This window comes from Carettochelys insculpta, chromosome 12 (genome assembly GCF_033958435.1).
Source record: "Carettochelys insculpta isolate YL-2023 chromosome 12, ASM3395843v1, whole genome shotgun sequence".
Lineage (NCBI taxonomy): Eukaryota > Metazoa > Chordata > Testudines > Carettochelyidae > Carettochelys > Carettochelys insculpta.
In genome coordinates, this window is record NC_134148.1 from 33,796,735 (window position 1) to 33,813,206 (window position 16,472).

The following is a 16,472-nucleotide window of genomic DNA, read 5'->3' on the forward strand; positions in this document are numbered from 1 at the left end:
AGTATGGCTTAAAAAGAAATCCGAGATGTAAAAACTTTGCTATACCACACAATATTGTAAAAAACAAAAAAACCCAACCAAACAAAAAACCCCTTCCAAAAATCTTCAGCCTCCCACTCGCAAAAATCCCCTGAAAGAATCCCAACCAAATACCTTCCCCTCAAAGCAGGGCCATCTGGTTCCTGTAGGGCGACTCCCATCTGCAGCAGAGTCTGATGGAGGGTGTGACATGGTCAGACGGGGCCTCACAATGGGAGATGGAAAGTCTTGATTTTGGAGACATAATAATTAAGGGAAGACGGGGAGGATAGGTTATTTATGACTTGATCCTGCATGGTGCTGAGCAACCTAATCTCCCACTGAAGGTACTGGGAGCTGAGGGTGCTCGGCACAGAGTGCGTGATTTTTATGGTGGAGAATCAAGCCCATCATCACTCATGCGCTCTGCCCACTTGCTGTTTGGGGCGTCCAACATAATGTCGAGGAGTTTTTACCTGCATTCTTTCCTAACCTGGTGGTGTGGCTCTAGTGAAAAGCATTGATCAGGTAGCATTGCGGGCTCAAATCCATTCGTTGATCCTAGGGGATCAACATTCTGATTGAGTGGAGACTTTAGTCTCTTAGGACCATCCAGTCGTGTGTGTCTGTCGGTTTGGGTGGGTTTGTTTTTGTACTCTGAGCATCTGTCCTCTGGGAACTGGACTGAGACTATCAAGCGTGTCACATAAATCACCAAACAGCGATCAGAGATGATAAAGCTGACCTGGGCTAGAAGATCAGGAAGTGAAAGGTGAAATTTGTATGTTTGTTAAACATCTGTGCAGAAGACTTTTAGTAAAACTAGAGACTTTTGAAAAGTGTGCAGGAAGAACTGTGCTCACCCATGTATTGTTCGTATTCAACAGAGCAGCATAAGTCATTCTAGTGGGAAGTGAGAATTTCACAGTGGTTGCCCGTTTGAAAATATTTTAAGGCATTCAGGAAAACAATAGGGACTAACAGGCATAATTCTTCTGTACTAAGAAAATTGTTTCATGGTTGGAATGGGCAGGAGCTAGCAGAACTGAGCAGTGTTAGCTCCCCCACCACGGAGAGGAGTCTTGTTCTGTCACACAACACATTGATTTATTTAAAAAAAGTAAGTTTGTTTTTTTTTTTTGTTTTTTTTTTTTAAACTCTGTGACTTATTTTAGTTTTCTGGGTTCAGATTTTTCCTATTACAGTCTTTTCTTCTCCACACACTGGAATCCTCACAGTTTTGAAAGCAGTCTAAAAAGACTGTGACAGCACAGGTCGATGGTTTCAGAACTCAGAGGTGTCAGAAGTCTGAATGACATTCAGCTGTAGAGCACATTATGACTGTCCCTTATTTATTAAATTCTTGCAGCGTGCTTGGGCCTGTACAGGCAAGATGAACATATCCTTGTGTTGAAGAAATTACCATCTAAAATATGATCTACAACAGCGATTCCTAAATTTTCTGATTCTGTGAGGTGAGCCAGAGACACTCTCATGGACCGTGCCTGGCTGCATGGTTTATTCCATGGGCTGTCAGGAAGGGCTCCATTAACCACAGATAGTGCACAGGACCGTCTCTTTAGAGGTGCTCATCTGCAACCATCTGCAGCAGGACTGTAAGAATACAGTTTGCCTGTATTTTGGATGGTATTGTTTGTACAAATACTCGGTCTCAAAGTGCAGTAAGGTTTTATAATACAATTAGATATTTAAGTGTTAAATGCTAGCAAGGAGCGAGAGAAATTCACAAAAATGTGAGAGGGAAGAGAAGTGAGTCAGTGAGGCAGAAGGAAGGATTCTGTTCCATCTGGCAGGCATGGCGGCGGAGGTACATAGTGCTGGTTGAGCTAAAGGGCCCAATGTGGAACTCCCAGCCTAGAGGGAAGCAAGCTGTTGTTTTAAGCCATCTTTATTATTATTTATATAGGACTACCATATAAAAAACAGGCCACCCGTAAGAGGGAGTGTATGTTTCAGTATCTACCAACTCCTGTTGTGTTAATGTGTCATAGTATATAGTTCATTAATGCAGCATGAGTTGGTAGGTACAAATACAGGTACGCTACCTCATGGGGTGTCCTCTTTTTTGAAAGGTCAGATATGGTAACCCTCATTTGTGTGACTGTAGGGCCTGGGAGCCCTCCTGGTGGAACAGGACCCATTGTGTTAGGTGCAGTACAGACTTAAAACAGAAAGTCAGACCCAGACCCAGAGAGGTTGTGATTGACTTCTGGGCTGTTCCAGTGCTGAAGCAGCTCTCAGAAGGGGGATATCTGTTGTTGCAGCTGTGATGCCCAGACTCTGCAGTGCTGTGGGCATGGCTATGACACTGACATGCTTTCTGCCCCATGCAGGGTGGTCCTTGGAGGACAGCCTGTGTACAACCATAAAACAACTGGGGTCCCTGCCCCAAGGATCTTGCACACCAGCTGTAAAACAAGAAACTGAGCTGATATTTCTTCCTCCACTGGAACTGGTGCTTTTAGAGCACCTTTTTGGTGCTCTTGCCCTGTGACCTCTAAAGAGGCCAGAGAGTGGTGGTGAAAAATCTCAAATGCGGTCTGTGAGTGAGTGGAGAGCAGAATTAGAGGCGAGGGGTGTGCTTATGCCATTGTTGTCATATGTATGAAAAGGGAAGTAACAGTTTTCTGCATGTATTTGAGTCTGGGAAGTTGGGGCAGTAGGCCCTCGAGAAGAAAACTGGGTTATTCAAGACAAGAGAGATGTACTAGAAGAGTATTACTGCAGAAGTGGAGTTGAGCTGTACTGCAGGTGCTGAGATAAGCAGCTCTGTAGAAAGAGCATATGGGAATACAGGGGTGAATCGGGCAGAACTAAGAGTCACGGGGGAACTTCAGGACTTGGTCCCACAATCAGCCTCATCTTTGTCATCCCCTGACAAGGTGGTGGTAGGCACCTCTATGTCAGGAGCACCACCTGTGGACTACAAATCACTGCAGCACCTCTGCCCTTGAGTGCCCAAACCAAGAAAATGCAGATAGAGGTCATGAACTAGGAGGACCCTTTGGCAGCACCAGAAGTCCCTGATAGCCATCCCAACAGCATGGGATGGGGAGACAGTTTATTCAGTGTCTCAGGCCAAACTCAAGACTATCCAGCGAACACCTGCCTCTATCACCCCGATGGCCATGGGGATCAAGCAAAAGTACTGGGTATCCACAAATGCCCACTGGTGGTCGAGGTAGTGAACAAAACAGAAAGGAACTGTCACCCAGGACCCAAGGAGAGGGATGCTAAGCACATTGATCTCTTTGGCCATAACACTTACACGACTGGGGGTTTGCTACTCACAGTTGCAAATCCACAAGCAATTCTGAGCAGATACAATTATAATTCATGAGCCTCAAACCTTAAATTTAATGGACTTTGGCTTCCTGAGTCCCATTCTGAGTTTGGGGCCTTAGTGGAAGACAGTAAGATGGTTGTCCAAATGTCCTTCCAGGCATCCCTTGATGCAGTAGACACTCTCTTCAGCATGTATACTGTCCTCTGGGATGTGTGCCGTAACTCAGGCTCCAACACTCCAGCCTGCCTCCAGAGGTCCAACAGATTATCCAGGTCTTTCCATTTGATGGGACTCAGCTGTTTTCAGAGTGAATAAATTGTAGTCTCCATGGCCTTGAAGGACTCTCGCAACACAACAAAGTTCCTGAGTCTGCTACAGGTCCCTCAACAGCAGCCATTCCCTTCCAGTCCAGGCAGGACTTTCATACAATGTGGCAGAAGCAAGCTGTCCTTTCCTCCATGTGGGAAGCATCGTGTGCAGCCTAAGCCTTTGTCAGGGTCTAAACAACTCTTTTGGAGATGGATGGATTACCAGCTGATTCTCTGGATCTTTCACACCCCTTCCTGAACCATCTATCCTGCTTCTGTCAGGCATGGTCTCAGATCATATGGGACTGTTGGATGCCTCACCTGGTAGAAGTGAGATATTCTACCCAGTTCTGCTCCTTCCCTCCCTGCCATACCCTTTGTTTGGCCGTCTTCAGGGACCCTTCTCACAAACAACCCCTTATGCAGGACGTGGAGACGCTCCGAGGCTTAGGTTTGGTTTGTGGTGCACAGTGCACATTCAGACTCTCCATGATGCCCCGGGTCTTCACCAAGTGCATGGCGATTGTGGCTGCTTTTATTCTGTCATCACCAGGTACAGAGTTACCCATACGTAGAGGATTGACTTCTCAGAGGCAGCTCTCACCAGCAGATGGAGGCACAGATCCACATGGCCAAGTCCTCGTTGACCTGGCTGGGCCTCATGCTCACTGCCATCAAGGGTCATCTCATTCCAATTATGATACTAGAATTTACTGAACCAGTCCTAAATGCCAAACAAGCAAGAATATTCCTGCTTGAAGCACATTTCTTGGCTATAGTAACAGAGAGTAAGCCGTGCTAGTCTATACGCTATCAAAACAAAAAGCAGTCAAGTAGCACTTTAAAGACTAGCAAAATAGTTTATTAGGTGAGCTTTCATGGGACAGACCCACTTCTTCAGACCATAGCCAGACCAGAACAGACTCAATATTGTTCTGGTCTGGCTATGGTCTGAAGAAGTGGGTCTGTCCCACGAAAGCTCACCTAATAAACTATTTTGCTAGTCTTTAAAGTGCTACTTGACTGCTTTTTATTTCTTGGCTATGTCACCCTGTATGTCAGAAGAGCAGAAAGTCGATGCAGCTGTTTATTGCAATAGCAGAATGAACAAGGGGGCTCCCAGTCTCCTCATGGTGAACATCCTCTTGGATCACTGCTTGTATCTGCACCTGCTACAGTCTAGACAAAGTCCCTCTACCTCGCATCATGGCACACGGTACAAGGCTGCAGCCTTGTCAGCTGCATTTCTGTTTCAGGTACCACTCCAGGAGATCTGCAGAGTAGCAATATGGTCTTCTGTACACATGCTTACCTCATACTATGCCTCCTGCCATTCATCAAGCCAGAGATGACGCAGCCTTTGGCAGAGTGGTGCTACAATCAGCAAATCCTTGACTCGGACCGCAGCTAACTGGAGTTGATATGAGCAAGCCCTTGAAGAAAATAGTTACTCACCTTCTCATAACTGTTCTTCTTCATGATGTGTTGCTTATATCAATTCCACTCCCACCCTCCTTACCCTCCGTCAGAGCAGCTGGCAAGGAGCTGAAGGTGGGTGGTGTCGGTAGGATCGTGTATGGAGGGCCACGTTAGCACTACTCCAGAGGCTCCACAGCTGATCCAGTAGGTAGTTGCTAGGGAAAACGTCCAATAGCTGTGCAGATAGCACGCACGCACACCTTTATGAGCAACACGTTTCAAAAAACAACAGTTACAAGAAGGCAAGTAACTGTCCCAATTTGAGAGCAAAGGTGGATTCTGTGAAGTGTTGTTGCAGTGATAGTGTTTATCAGCCTGGTTTACCAGATTGTTTGTTTGGTTTTTTTCTTTGTGTTGATTGCAGTCCAAATGCACTGTGTATGGGTATTGTCACAGATAAAACTGTCTCCAGTTGGGGGCAGGGTATATTTCAAACCATTGGATACAGCACACATGAAAAAATACCAATGAGAGGGACGATGGGAAAAAGACTGCAGCAAAAGAACAGGAAGAAAATGGATGTAAGAGGTGCATTCCCCAGCTTTCCTGAGCTGTCTCCTGAATAAACATTCCAGCTCATGCTGTTTTGCTAAATCCCGCTTTACACTACTGTGGGCCATCGATTTAAGTTATGCCACTTCAGTTACATTATGCATGTACTCAGATCTGCTTACCACGATGTCTTCCCTGTGGTGAGTTGATGACAGACACACTCCTGTCAATGCTGCTTGTTCTGGTGGAGTACAAGAGTCAGTGAGTGTGTTCAGTGGTCAATTAATCATGTCTGAGGTTCAATAAATCAAATCAACTTCCAGTGGATCGGTCAGTAGCCCTTTATCTAGTAGGTAGTAGGCATTCCTTAAGTTCTTGTATTAATATCACTGATGTGTAAGCTTTGCTTGGTTGTTCTCTGCATTGTGACATCGGGGTAGGTCATGCACCTCCAAAAACTGTTGAGCACTCAGTGCCTACCGAGCTGCAGGTCTTCGCACCTCCTTGGAGGAATTCAGCACCTTTCAGTTTCCTGAGAATTAGCATTGCCCAAAATACTATTGGGTTGTGGTATGAGAAACTAGGTGTAGCTAAAATATTGATGTTCCCTCATGATCTTCTCCAAACCAAATAGTGGATCAGTGTTTCTGAGGGGAAGATAGAGAAAACATCTTTGCTGGATGTTCTTTCTGGGAAGATTTAGAAAATGACTCCACTGGCAGGTTTAATTTTTGAAAGCTTGTGGTGCTGATATTGTATGGTTTATTGGATAAGTGCAAACCACACTGCCAGCATATAACACAAAGGATGCCCTCTTTGGATGTGTCATCACTTTGAGCCAGGGCTGCATTTTCCAGCTAGAGGCAACACACATGCATGAACTTGGATCATGTTAGCATGCTTAAAAGTAGGGTTGTGGTGACGTTGGGTGAGACTAGTCCTGTCTCTGAGATGCTAGGTATGTTGCTGGGAGGTGTAGCCCAGTGGTTTTCAACTGTGTGCCATGAGAACTGTCCATGCGTGTCTGGAAATTTTATCAGTTTCTCCTTGCTCTGGTTCTTTGCAGAGGATCTCTTACTTTCTGGAACCGCCTTGTCCCTCCCCATCCCCCACCCTTCTTCCCCACAAGCACTCCATTATTTAACATCTTTAGCATGGCACATTTTCAGTTGCCCACCTTTTTTTTTTTTTTTTTTTTTTGACCTGTTGAAAACTGTGTTCTGTGGTGGATTTGAAACATGAATGCATTCGGTCTTTATTTAGCTTATTGTGCACACTACTGTGTTGAAAACCTCTCTAGTTAAAGACCGAAACCATCATAAATGTAAATAAATGTGACATTTATCAGCAATTGATTCAGCTGAAAAAAGTGAGTGTGCCGTGGGTTGTTTGTCTCATTGAAGTGTGCCGTGTTACTGAAAAGGTTGGGAACCACCAGTCTAGCCCTTTCTGCTGCTTGAGCTGCTGTAGCTAGATGTATCTATAGCATGTTTCCTTGATCGATCCCAGCTGTGGGTCTGTCTCCTGGAGCTGGGAATTACAGCAAGCTATAATCTTTCTGAATAACAAAACCAAAGGGATGGTTAGGTGTGGTGTGCCTCTGCATTGCAGCAAAAAGCAGTTTCCAGAGGAAGAATATACACGGGCCAGATACATCAAATAAATAATCTTTACACCTCTTTCTGTAATTTTAATATGGTTTGAAAGGCATGAGCACAGCTTTTAATCAATTATACAGTCACGGTCTTGTTGAGCTAGAGAGAACTGTAAGGGAAGGAGACATGATTGTAGCAGAGAGAACAATCTGTTTAGAGGAAATTTCTTCCCTTTATCATCTATAGAAGATTTCATGGTTGTCTTGAGAATTGGAGGACCAACAACTTTGTAGTTAGTTTTAACTTTACTGTTTTTACGTTCCTGAAATGTGTCCATTGGACACTTTACTCACATTCTTATTTAAAATAACATAACAGTCAAGTTGTAGTGATCAGTGGACTGTGAATGGAACTAAACACAGTTTTGCCAGCCACCAGTATTCTAAAGTTGTGATCCAGGCCCCCAGAACTCATGAGACTGACTTAAAATTGCATAACATTTTTGAAGAGGCCATTGCTGTCTTGTTTTTGCAGCTTTAGGCCATGCTGGTCCCATCTCCATATTTTTCTCTGAAACCACCAGGGCTAGAAACATTTTTAAAAATGAAAATAGGAGAATTTTCATGTAGATTGAGATGCCCCTGTAATTGCCTGCATTCAGGAGGTAGGCCTTGAAGAACACCACCAGAGATGAGGTGTATGACAAAGCCACGAAAGCTGAAAACATTGTAAACAAGTTCTCCCCACCATGTCTTCAGTCAAAAGCCTGAGAAAATAGATCAATCGTACACTAGGCAGTGAAAGAGAGAGCAAGATCGAGCTCTGTCGGGCCAAGGAACATAGGGTCTCCCTACCCTCATGCACTAGGAATGACTCTATCTTCAAATCTAGGGACTTTTACCAGAAACATAGCAGCCTATCATCTTTCTTCCATGGTGTACGCTATCTCTGGGACTCTAGCAACGGATGACTTCACAGATAAACCTGCATTTGAAGTGCACCCTGAAGTAAGTTAAAAGCAAGCGTGCCCTTTGGAGAGGGGATGTAATGTGAACCTTGCAGCTGCCACCACCAAGGCACTAGAAGTTGATAATAAGTCATAGATGGATTGTAGCCAGTCACTTCCCAAGACTTCAGGATTGCTGCAAGATGCATGTTACTCTAGGGCTTTGCACCCTTTTTTCTGAGTTGCATTTCTAATCACTCATCCTTACAAAGCCATTGCGGTAACTTTGTGACCATTGTCGATAAAATCCACAGTGAATGGTGTTGGGCAGCTGGCCACCTTTATGAACTGGTGTGGTTGCACAACAGCGTTGTTTTGTTTCTAGTGTTGAGCTGCTTTGAAGCTTAGACCATACACATGTTTCAGTTGCTTCCTAAAAGAGTCTCTGTTTAGTGATGTCTACAGCCTGTTCTTTTCTTTTAATTAAAGGCAAGTAGTGACTCTGAAAATGAGAGCCCGAAAAGAAGAGGCCAGAAGCAAATGAGAAAAACGTAAGTCTCTATGGAGAGGGTTTTGAATTGTTTGGGTTTTATTCTAAATTTTAGCAGGCATTTTGAGTTCAGCTGTGTTTGAGTAACACTGTAAAGATAAAAATACATACAACTAATTTGATCTGTTTTCATTAATGACACTTCAAATTATTAAAAATGAAACAACTTCCTGGAAGGGGAAAACCTGTACATTTTTGCACTTAGCTTCATCATGGAACCAGTCAACTTTGCTTTTGCTGCTACAGGTTGAACCTCTCTAATCCAGAACTCTCTCATCTGGCAACATCCATAATTCATGCTTGTAGTTAGCCAGATGACCATTTATGTCTGAGGCCAAGTTTCCTGTGGTCCCTTAAAATTTGTTTCCAGCCACCAGTCCTGGCTCTCAGTGTTCTATACTCTTACTTAGCTGTAATTTACCACTAAATATCTTCTAAGAGACAATTAAGCAAAGGAAGTGTTGGTAACGCTGCCAGGCCATATTGACATCCTCTGGTCCAGCAGATTGTCTCATCTGGCACCGGTCAGGTCCTCACGGTACCAGATTATAGAGGTTCAGCCTTTTAATTGATTTCACCTCTTTTGGCTTGTTCATATAGTAGCTTAATGTTAATGTTTTTTTCAGGTTTCCAGTATTGGCAAAGAAAGCTAAAGTGCTCAGCTTCTAAAAAAGTTTTGGTTAGAGATATTTGCATGGTGTATTTTAGTCAGCATATTAAGTTGTATATTCCTCTATTATAAAATAGTAGATAGATGGTCTGGAAAACTATCATGCAGTAAAATAAAGTACAAATTCTTAACCTGCTTTACTGTATTTATTTACATTCATGGAATGACACTTTTTGCATCCATCATGTTCTTACAGGCTTGTCTTACCAGTAATGAGAGAATTTTATCCTGGTGAAAACATACAAAATCTAGGTCCTTTTCTTATGCTCGTGAAAGTCTTTAAGTGTCTGGAGCTTTAACTAATTTGTACGTAACTTGATACAACAAGGAGCAGCAGAACAAGGTTGTGAGAGAACCTAAAATATACGTATGTGCATGCATAAGATGGATCACCCTCACTATTCCAAAGTCAATGCTGTTCAGAAATATTAAGGTAGTAGTTCTAGAAACCACTCTTACGGTTCCCCAGATAGGCTCAGAATACATAAACAAATATTAAAAATAAAAGTGAGCGCTTACATTTCAGGCTGTAAGAAATTAAGCTCTATTAAATGTACCATGCTACTGTAACTCCAGCATTGCTGTGACTTCAGAAAATGCATACCTTGCCCAGGTAAAGTCTTGGTGATTGAGTACATGGCTGGAAGTAGGGAAATCGGAACATGAAATTCAGGTGCTTTCCCTCCTGCCCATGCTGAACAATTGATTATACAGTAATGGTGGGGTTGAACTTTGTCTCCCCTAGCACATGAGTGGCCGTTAAACCAGCTGACTTGACACTCTGCTTAACCAGCCAGTGATGTTATACTTTCACTGTCCTGCCTGACTTTTGTCTTTGTCCTTAGAGGTAAATGGAAAAGACAGGTGTCTGGGGGAGAAGAGGATGGAAACAGAGGGGAACATGGCACGAGTGCAGACAGTGAACCAGAACATAAGAAAGTCAAAGCCAGGAGACCGGTCCTGAGAAGGTGAGGATGGATTGAATTTATTTTCCTCCAATATTGAATTTCCAGTGCGTTTAGAGGTACCTTGCCAGTGACATTCCATTCTATAAGAAATTGCTCTGGGAGCAGGTGTGTATTCTGGTAGCAGCAAAAGGACAAATTAGCAGTCAGCCAAAGTGTGCAGTAGCCTCCTGGGGGAAACAGTTGGAAACCTCATCCTCTGAGTAGTTCATTAAGTGACTGGAGAATCTGCAGGAGGGACCATTCACCCATTGAGGTGGGAGGGAATTGTCTGCATGCCTGTGCTGCTCTTTTCCCTCGTTAATATTATCACCACTTATTCTGTGGCCTGAGTCTCACGTACACCTGCTTCACATTGGTGTAATTCTACTGATGTTGGTGGAGCTGTTCCTGGTTTTACTGGTGTACATCAGAAGAGATTTAGGTTCTAGGCGTCTGGTGTTTTAGGTATATGTTTCCTCATGGATTGGGAAGTCTTGCTGAAATGCACTCCTTGTGTCCAACGCACAGTATTATATCTTTTTGTTAATACTCATTGTAGAGCAGTGGTCAAAACCAGTGTTAAAAAGCCCCACAAGCCCCAACGTGGGAAGAGGAGAAAAAAACAAGATTCTTCTGAAGATGAAGACGATGATGACGATGATGAGACTCCCAAAAGGCAGACCCGGCGCAGAGCAGCCAAAAATGTCAGGTACTGCAGGATTTTTGAGTTACACAGTATAATGAAAGCTGGGGTTCAGATGCAAGGATGTCTGGATAATGTCCAACTCACTGTATGATCTGCAGCAAGGTAAGGTGAACCTAGAGGGCAAGCCCATATGCTGCTTCAAGCCACACTCCCTTTCATGCAGAGTTCTCATTACAGGGTCAGGTTCTTGGTCATTTAACCTCTCCATAGCTCCTGGTATCCATATGTAAAGCATACAGTACTTGCTTACTACCTCAAAAGAGTGCTGGGAGGTTTAGTTAATTTTTCCAAAGTTCTTAGAGATCAAATTAAAGATGCCATTGAAGGGCAAAATATTAGACAGAAATGGATGCAAAATTGCCAGGGTGCAGATAGATGAAAGCTTGTGAAAGGTGAAATACAGGTTCCCAGCATCTGATGGGCATCTTTTGAAGCGTTCAGCAGGCTATTACCCTCATCGTTCACAGAATAAAACATCCTTTCATCAGTGGGGATAGAAAGAAACTTACTCTACAGGCAGTTTATTTCATAACTGCTTAATGCTGGGTTTCTTTTGACTCTTGAAGCAGCTGCCTACTGTCAGAGGCAGGGGACTGAACTAGATGAACTGCTGGTCTGGTTCAGTATAACTGACCCTGTTAAGAGGCAGAGCATTTCAGACAAGCCAGATGGCTGATCTCAGAAACTTGAGTAGTGTGGTATACAGTCACATTCAAAATAGTTGCTGGTGGGACTTCACTGTGCCACGCGACACCGCGTGCGCGTGGCTTTCGATTTATGGGAAGCCAAGAGCTTTTGACTATCATGGTATCTGGTCTTGTGCAGTTACAAAGAAGATGATGATTTTGAGACGGATTCCGATGACTTGATTGAAATGACTGGGGAAGGAGCCGATGAACAGCAAGACAACAGTGAGACCATTGAGAAAGTCCTCGACGTCAGGGTTGGGAAGAAAGGAGGTGTGTAGCTTCAAAAGTCAGACAAGGACTCTAGGCCTAGTCACATGCATGCTCTGGGTCCTTTTGCACTGATGCCATGCAGCTGAACTGTGTGGGATTTTTTCAGTGGAGAAAGATATTGACCCCCCTCAATACTAATACTGGAAAGGCATGATCTATTTCCCTTTACAAAAGTCAGGTTGACTCTTCCCGAAGGTGTTTATTTGGGTGTCTGATAATACCATTCTTTACTATGATTTCAGTTGATTTACATGGTACTGAAGTTAGGCATACCAAACTAATAATTGCCCAGATTGCCCTTGGAGCTTTTTTAAAAAACTAGCATTAATAGAACTATTCTCCATCAACTGGTACAGATGTTGATTTTAAACCATCCACAATTAGGCGTTCTGCAGTTTCATGTTTGGGTTCCTTCAGAACTCATGAGTGAATGCCATCTAGTCCTGGTGTCTTGTTACTGTTTAATATAATCATTTGGTTCAAAAACCGCTTCTTTTGACACCTCAGTTGCTCAGATTTGTCACCTGAAAAGAATGGCTCAGAAGTGGAAACCTCTCTCACCTCTTCTGCAGTTTAGACCAGTGGGGAGAATTCATTTAACTTATCCACAATGGCTTTGTCTTCCTTGAGTGCTCCTTTAGCACCTCACTAGTCCAGTGGCCCCACTGATTGTTTGGAAGGCTTCCTGCTTCTAATGTACCTTAAAAAAATTCTAAAGGCTATTTTGGGTATAGAGCTACTTTTTTATGGTTGTTGTAAGTACAGGGGGGTTATAGGATGTCCCTTGTGCAGACATAAAATATCTACCATCTAGCAAAAGAATTCCCTGTTTCAACACTATTCAGTTTGTTTCAACAAGAGCACCAATTTCAATTCAATTTAATTTGCAATTTTTTTTTAAAGCCACGGGTGCTTCTACCACTGTGTATGAGACTGAAGCCAACGGCAACCCCAGCGCCGACTTTGACCCTGAAAAAGATGAGGGAGAGGTTCAATATTTGATAAAGTGGAAGGGCTGGTCGTATATTCACAGCACGTGGGAGAGTGAGGAGTCCCTGCAGCAGCAGAAGGTGAAAGGCCTGAAAAAACTAGAGAACTTCAAGAAAAAAGAAGATGAAATCAAGCAATGGTATGTTTTACCTAGGACAAAAATGGGTGGGGAGCCTTACTTGGGTGGTTCTTTCATAGCAGGGGCCATCTGAGCTTAGCCCAAGTGACGGCTGTTCAGACAACTTGCCAGGAGCTCATGGGCCATGCTGGATCATTGCTGTCATCTTCAATAAGGGATATTGCTGTTGGTTATGATGGAAAATTGAATAGCCTGATAATTCCTTGTTTGTCCCTCTTTGGCCCCACCTGGGCTTCCTTTTGCAAAGTGTATCCAGCTGAGAGTAGGGCTCAAGAACTGTTTTCTTTAATGCTGTCTGGACAAGAGAACTCTCCCTTCTGTTCAACAGCAGTTTCGTGATTATCGTGCTTGTGGTCATGGTGTAAGTCAGTTTGGAGGCAGTGCTCAAGAAATCACCCAAATCTGACTGTTGGGCCAAGTGCCAGAGGGCTAGTTGCACATGGATGCAAAAAGTGGGGTTGCGTGTACGTACTTGTAGCTTCATTCTGATCAAGATGAAACAGCACGAGCTGGAACTACAGATGGTATCTGTGTTTTGGCAGGCCATGTTCAGTCTTGACTCATACGTTGCCTCTTGGCTGCCCATGTTGAATAGAAATTAAAGGCTTGTCTCCATATGGTTTTTATACTCCTTTCACTCTGTGTTTAGAAGCTGAGTGTGCCCTGTTCCTTTAGAAGCATTCTGAGGAATATCTGATAAGCAGTTGTCAGCTGGGGTTGAGTTACCCTAGCTCATGAAATTGTAAAGTCTGGTAGAGTTTTAATAGCTGGTCTACGAAGTGAGCAGAAGTAGACTTGTTCTTACACATGCTCCAGCCCCTCCTGTTTCTTGTCTCTCCAGGCTAGGCAAGGTGTCTCCTGAAGATGTAGAATATTTCAACTGTCAACAGGAGCTTGCTGCAGAGTTGAACAAACAGTATCAGATAGTGGAGAGAGTGATTGGTAAGTGGGATAGTGCAGCTTTCAAACAAAGAATAGTAAGATCAAAAAAATTTGTATTTTTACTTGGGTCATGAGATGGTGTGTGTGCTGTTTTCACACATCTCTGGGGAATAAACTGGTGCAGCACAGTCTGTAATATGTGGAAATCTAGATGTTAAAACACAGGAGATCTGTGTTCTAGTAACGTATCTGCAAACAACTTGAGCAAGTTCCTTGTTCTCCCTTTGCTCCAGTTGTTCATTGTAAAGTGGGATTAATAATCCATATTTCCTAGGGGTGCCATGACTTCTAATGTGTTACTCTTTGTTAAGGGTGCAGTAAAGTATCTGGTTACATGACTAATGGGTAAACAACTGTTTATCGGTTAGTTCTGCCGGTTACCCATAACTCCTCTGTCCCCTAAGTAAAGAGGGAGTGACTGGATCAGCCTGTATCCCTGCTTGCACTGGGAACAGGCAGTTTCCCCCACTGCTGCTCTGCATTTAAAAGGCTGAGACAGCACACAGGTGGCTCAGCTTCTGTCCCTGCCATGGGAATCAGCCTCTTCCCCCGACGCTCTGCCTTTCAGAGTGGCAGGGGTTGGGGGAGAGCCTGATCCCCACAGCGGGGACAGAAGCTGAGGCATCCTGTGTGCCCGCTCAGCCTTTTAAATGCAGAGCGGCAGGTTGGGCAGGGGCAATTAATCAAGTAACCCACAGAAATTTTGGCAGTTACTTGGTTACCAGATACTTGCTCTTTAACATCCCGACTCTGTAAAGCTCTGTGAAATCTGTGGATGGAAGATGTGGAAGAGCAAAATAGAATGTTGTGAGGACCGCTCGGGATGACACTGTGCAACAGTGAAACTTGCATGTCCACTCAGGGTCAGGTTTTCTATGAGCGATGACAAAATGTGGTGGAGTCACTATCAGAGCACCTCAGTAACATCATGCTGATCTCAGTAGGAGCTGAGGGTTATCTAGTGCCTTTGAAAACTAAGTCTCAAGACATTGAGTGGTGTTTTCTAATAATCTTCCTATGTCTTGCAGAGAACTTCTTAAATAGCCCTCCTAACTAGTCAGAACTATAGGAAATCCTTTATGCACCCCCTACTGGTGGTTAAGACATTAAAATCCTTCTTTGTTTGCTCTGTAAAACAGCTGTGAAGACCAACAAGTCTGCAATGGGACATTCTGAGTTCCCAGGTAAGGTGGCCTTTAACTACCCCGCTGGTTCCTCTAAACAACACTATTAGATGTGACCTGTCTTGTGGAGGCATTAGTCGTTGCCACAGTTGTGTTTCTGTCTAATGTGTTGCAGCTCACAGCCGGAAAATGTCCTCTAATGAGCCCGAATATCTGTGCAAGTGGATGGGACTGCCGTACGCCGAGTGCAGCTGGGAAGACGAGGCCCTGATTAGCAGGAAGTTTCAACACTGCATCGACAGCTTCAACAATCGCAACAACTCCAAAACCATTCCCACACGGGACTGCAAGGTTTGTGCACGTCCCTTCTTTCTGGTTGTTGGGTTTGCTCTGGGTTTCCGAATGCCCACATTCTCATAGTATTCAGCTGATACACAGTGCAGGACTTCCTAAAGGGAACGGCTGTCACTTTAGATCACCTTTGCCTTTGTCTCTCAGGAACATCAGTTCCTTTTCCTGAGGGTCTCTGAGTCCTTTCCAGTTTCTTCTCCCAATCCTTAAAGCCCCAAAACATTCATCATTTGTCCCTTGAAAAACACTGGCTGAGACTTGCTTTGCAGAACGCTTTCATGACAACTGAACTTTGTCAGTGGGAAGTATCTGTAATAAATCTAAAAGAGTGTTTCTCAACCTTTTTTTTTTTTTTTTTTTTCCAAAAAAAATACTCCTTTAAAATATAGTTAAGAACCCCCAGACTTCTCTCACATGCCACTGGTGGAGAAACATGGTCCTCTGGTAATCTGAGGTCTTGAAACAAGTGCCATTCAACCTTTCCAGATTACTTTACCCTTTGCTGAAGTCAGATTTGTTTTGCATACCACCAAGGTACAACTCACTTAAATTCTAACAAAAACATTCAGAAATATTACAGCAGACTACTACTGAAAACTTGCAGAATTTCTACCATCTTATTATTAAATAAATGAATTAGAATAGCAATATTGTACTTACATTTCAGTGTAAGGTATATGAAGCAGTAAAAACAAGTTCATTGTCTTAATGAACTTTTAGATTATACTGACTTCACTAGTGTTTTTTATGTAGCCTGTTGTAAAAGTAGGCACATATCTAGATCTAGAGTTGATGTACTGCCTGGAAGACCTCAGTGTACCACAAAGGATACATGTACCACTGGTTGTGAAACACTGATCTAAAATACCTCAGCCTTCCTGGATAAATATGTTGTCTTTTCTACAACTCCTGTTGATCCAAGAGGAAATAAGGCATACCAGTCTTCTTC

At 43.5% G+C, this 16,472-nt stretch overlaps 1 protein-coding gene across 17 annotated transcripts in view; it reads left to right on the top strand.

Moving 5' to 3' along the window:
* The window catches only part of CHD2 (chromodomain helicase DNA binding protein 2), a 101,288-nt gene that overhangs the window by 47,940 nt on the left and 36,876 nt on the right, over positions 1–16,472 (top strand). For all 17 annotated transcript variants that reach the window (XM_075006272.1, XM_075006266.1, XM_075006275.1 and 14 more), the window contains 8 exons: positions 8,635–8,696; positions 10,211–10,333; positions 10,872–11,021; positions 11,844–11,977; positions 12,881–13,106; positions 13,948–14,048; positions 15,188–15,232; positions 15,348–15,523. In XM_075006272.1, the coding sequence (XP_074862373.1) occupies positions 8,635–8,696; positions 10,211–10,333; positions 10,872–11,021; positions 11,844–11,977; positions 12,881–13,106; positions 13,948–14,048; positions 15,188–15,232; positions 15,348–15,523 (1,017 nt within the window). The remainder of the gene's footprint in view (positions 1–8,634; positions 8,697–10,210; positions 10,334–10,871; positions 11,022–11,843; positions 11,978–12,880; positions 13,107–13,947; positions 14,049–15,187; positions 15,233–15,347; positions 15,524–16,472) is intronic.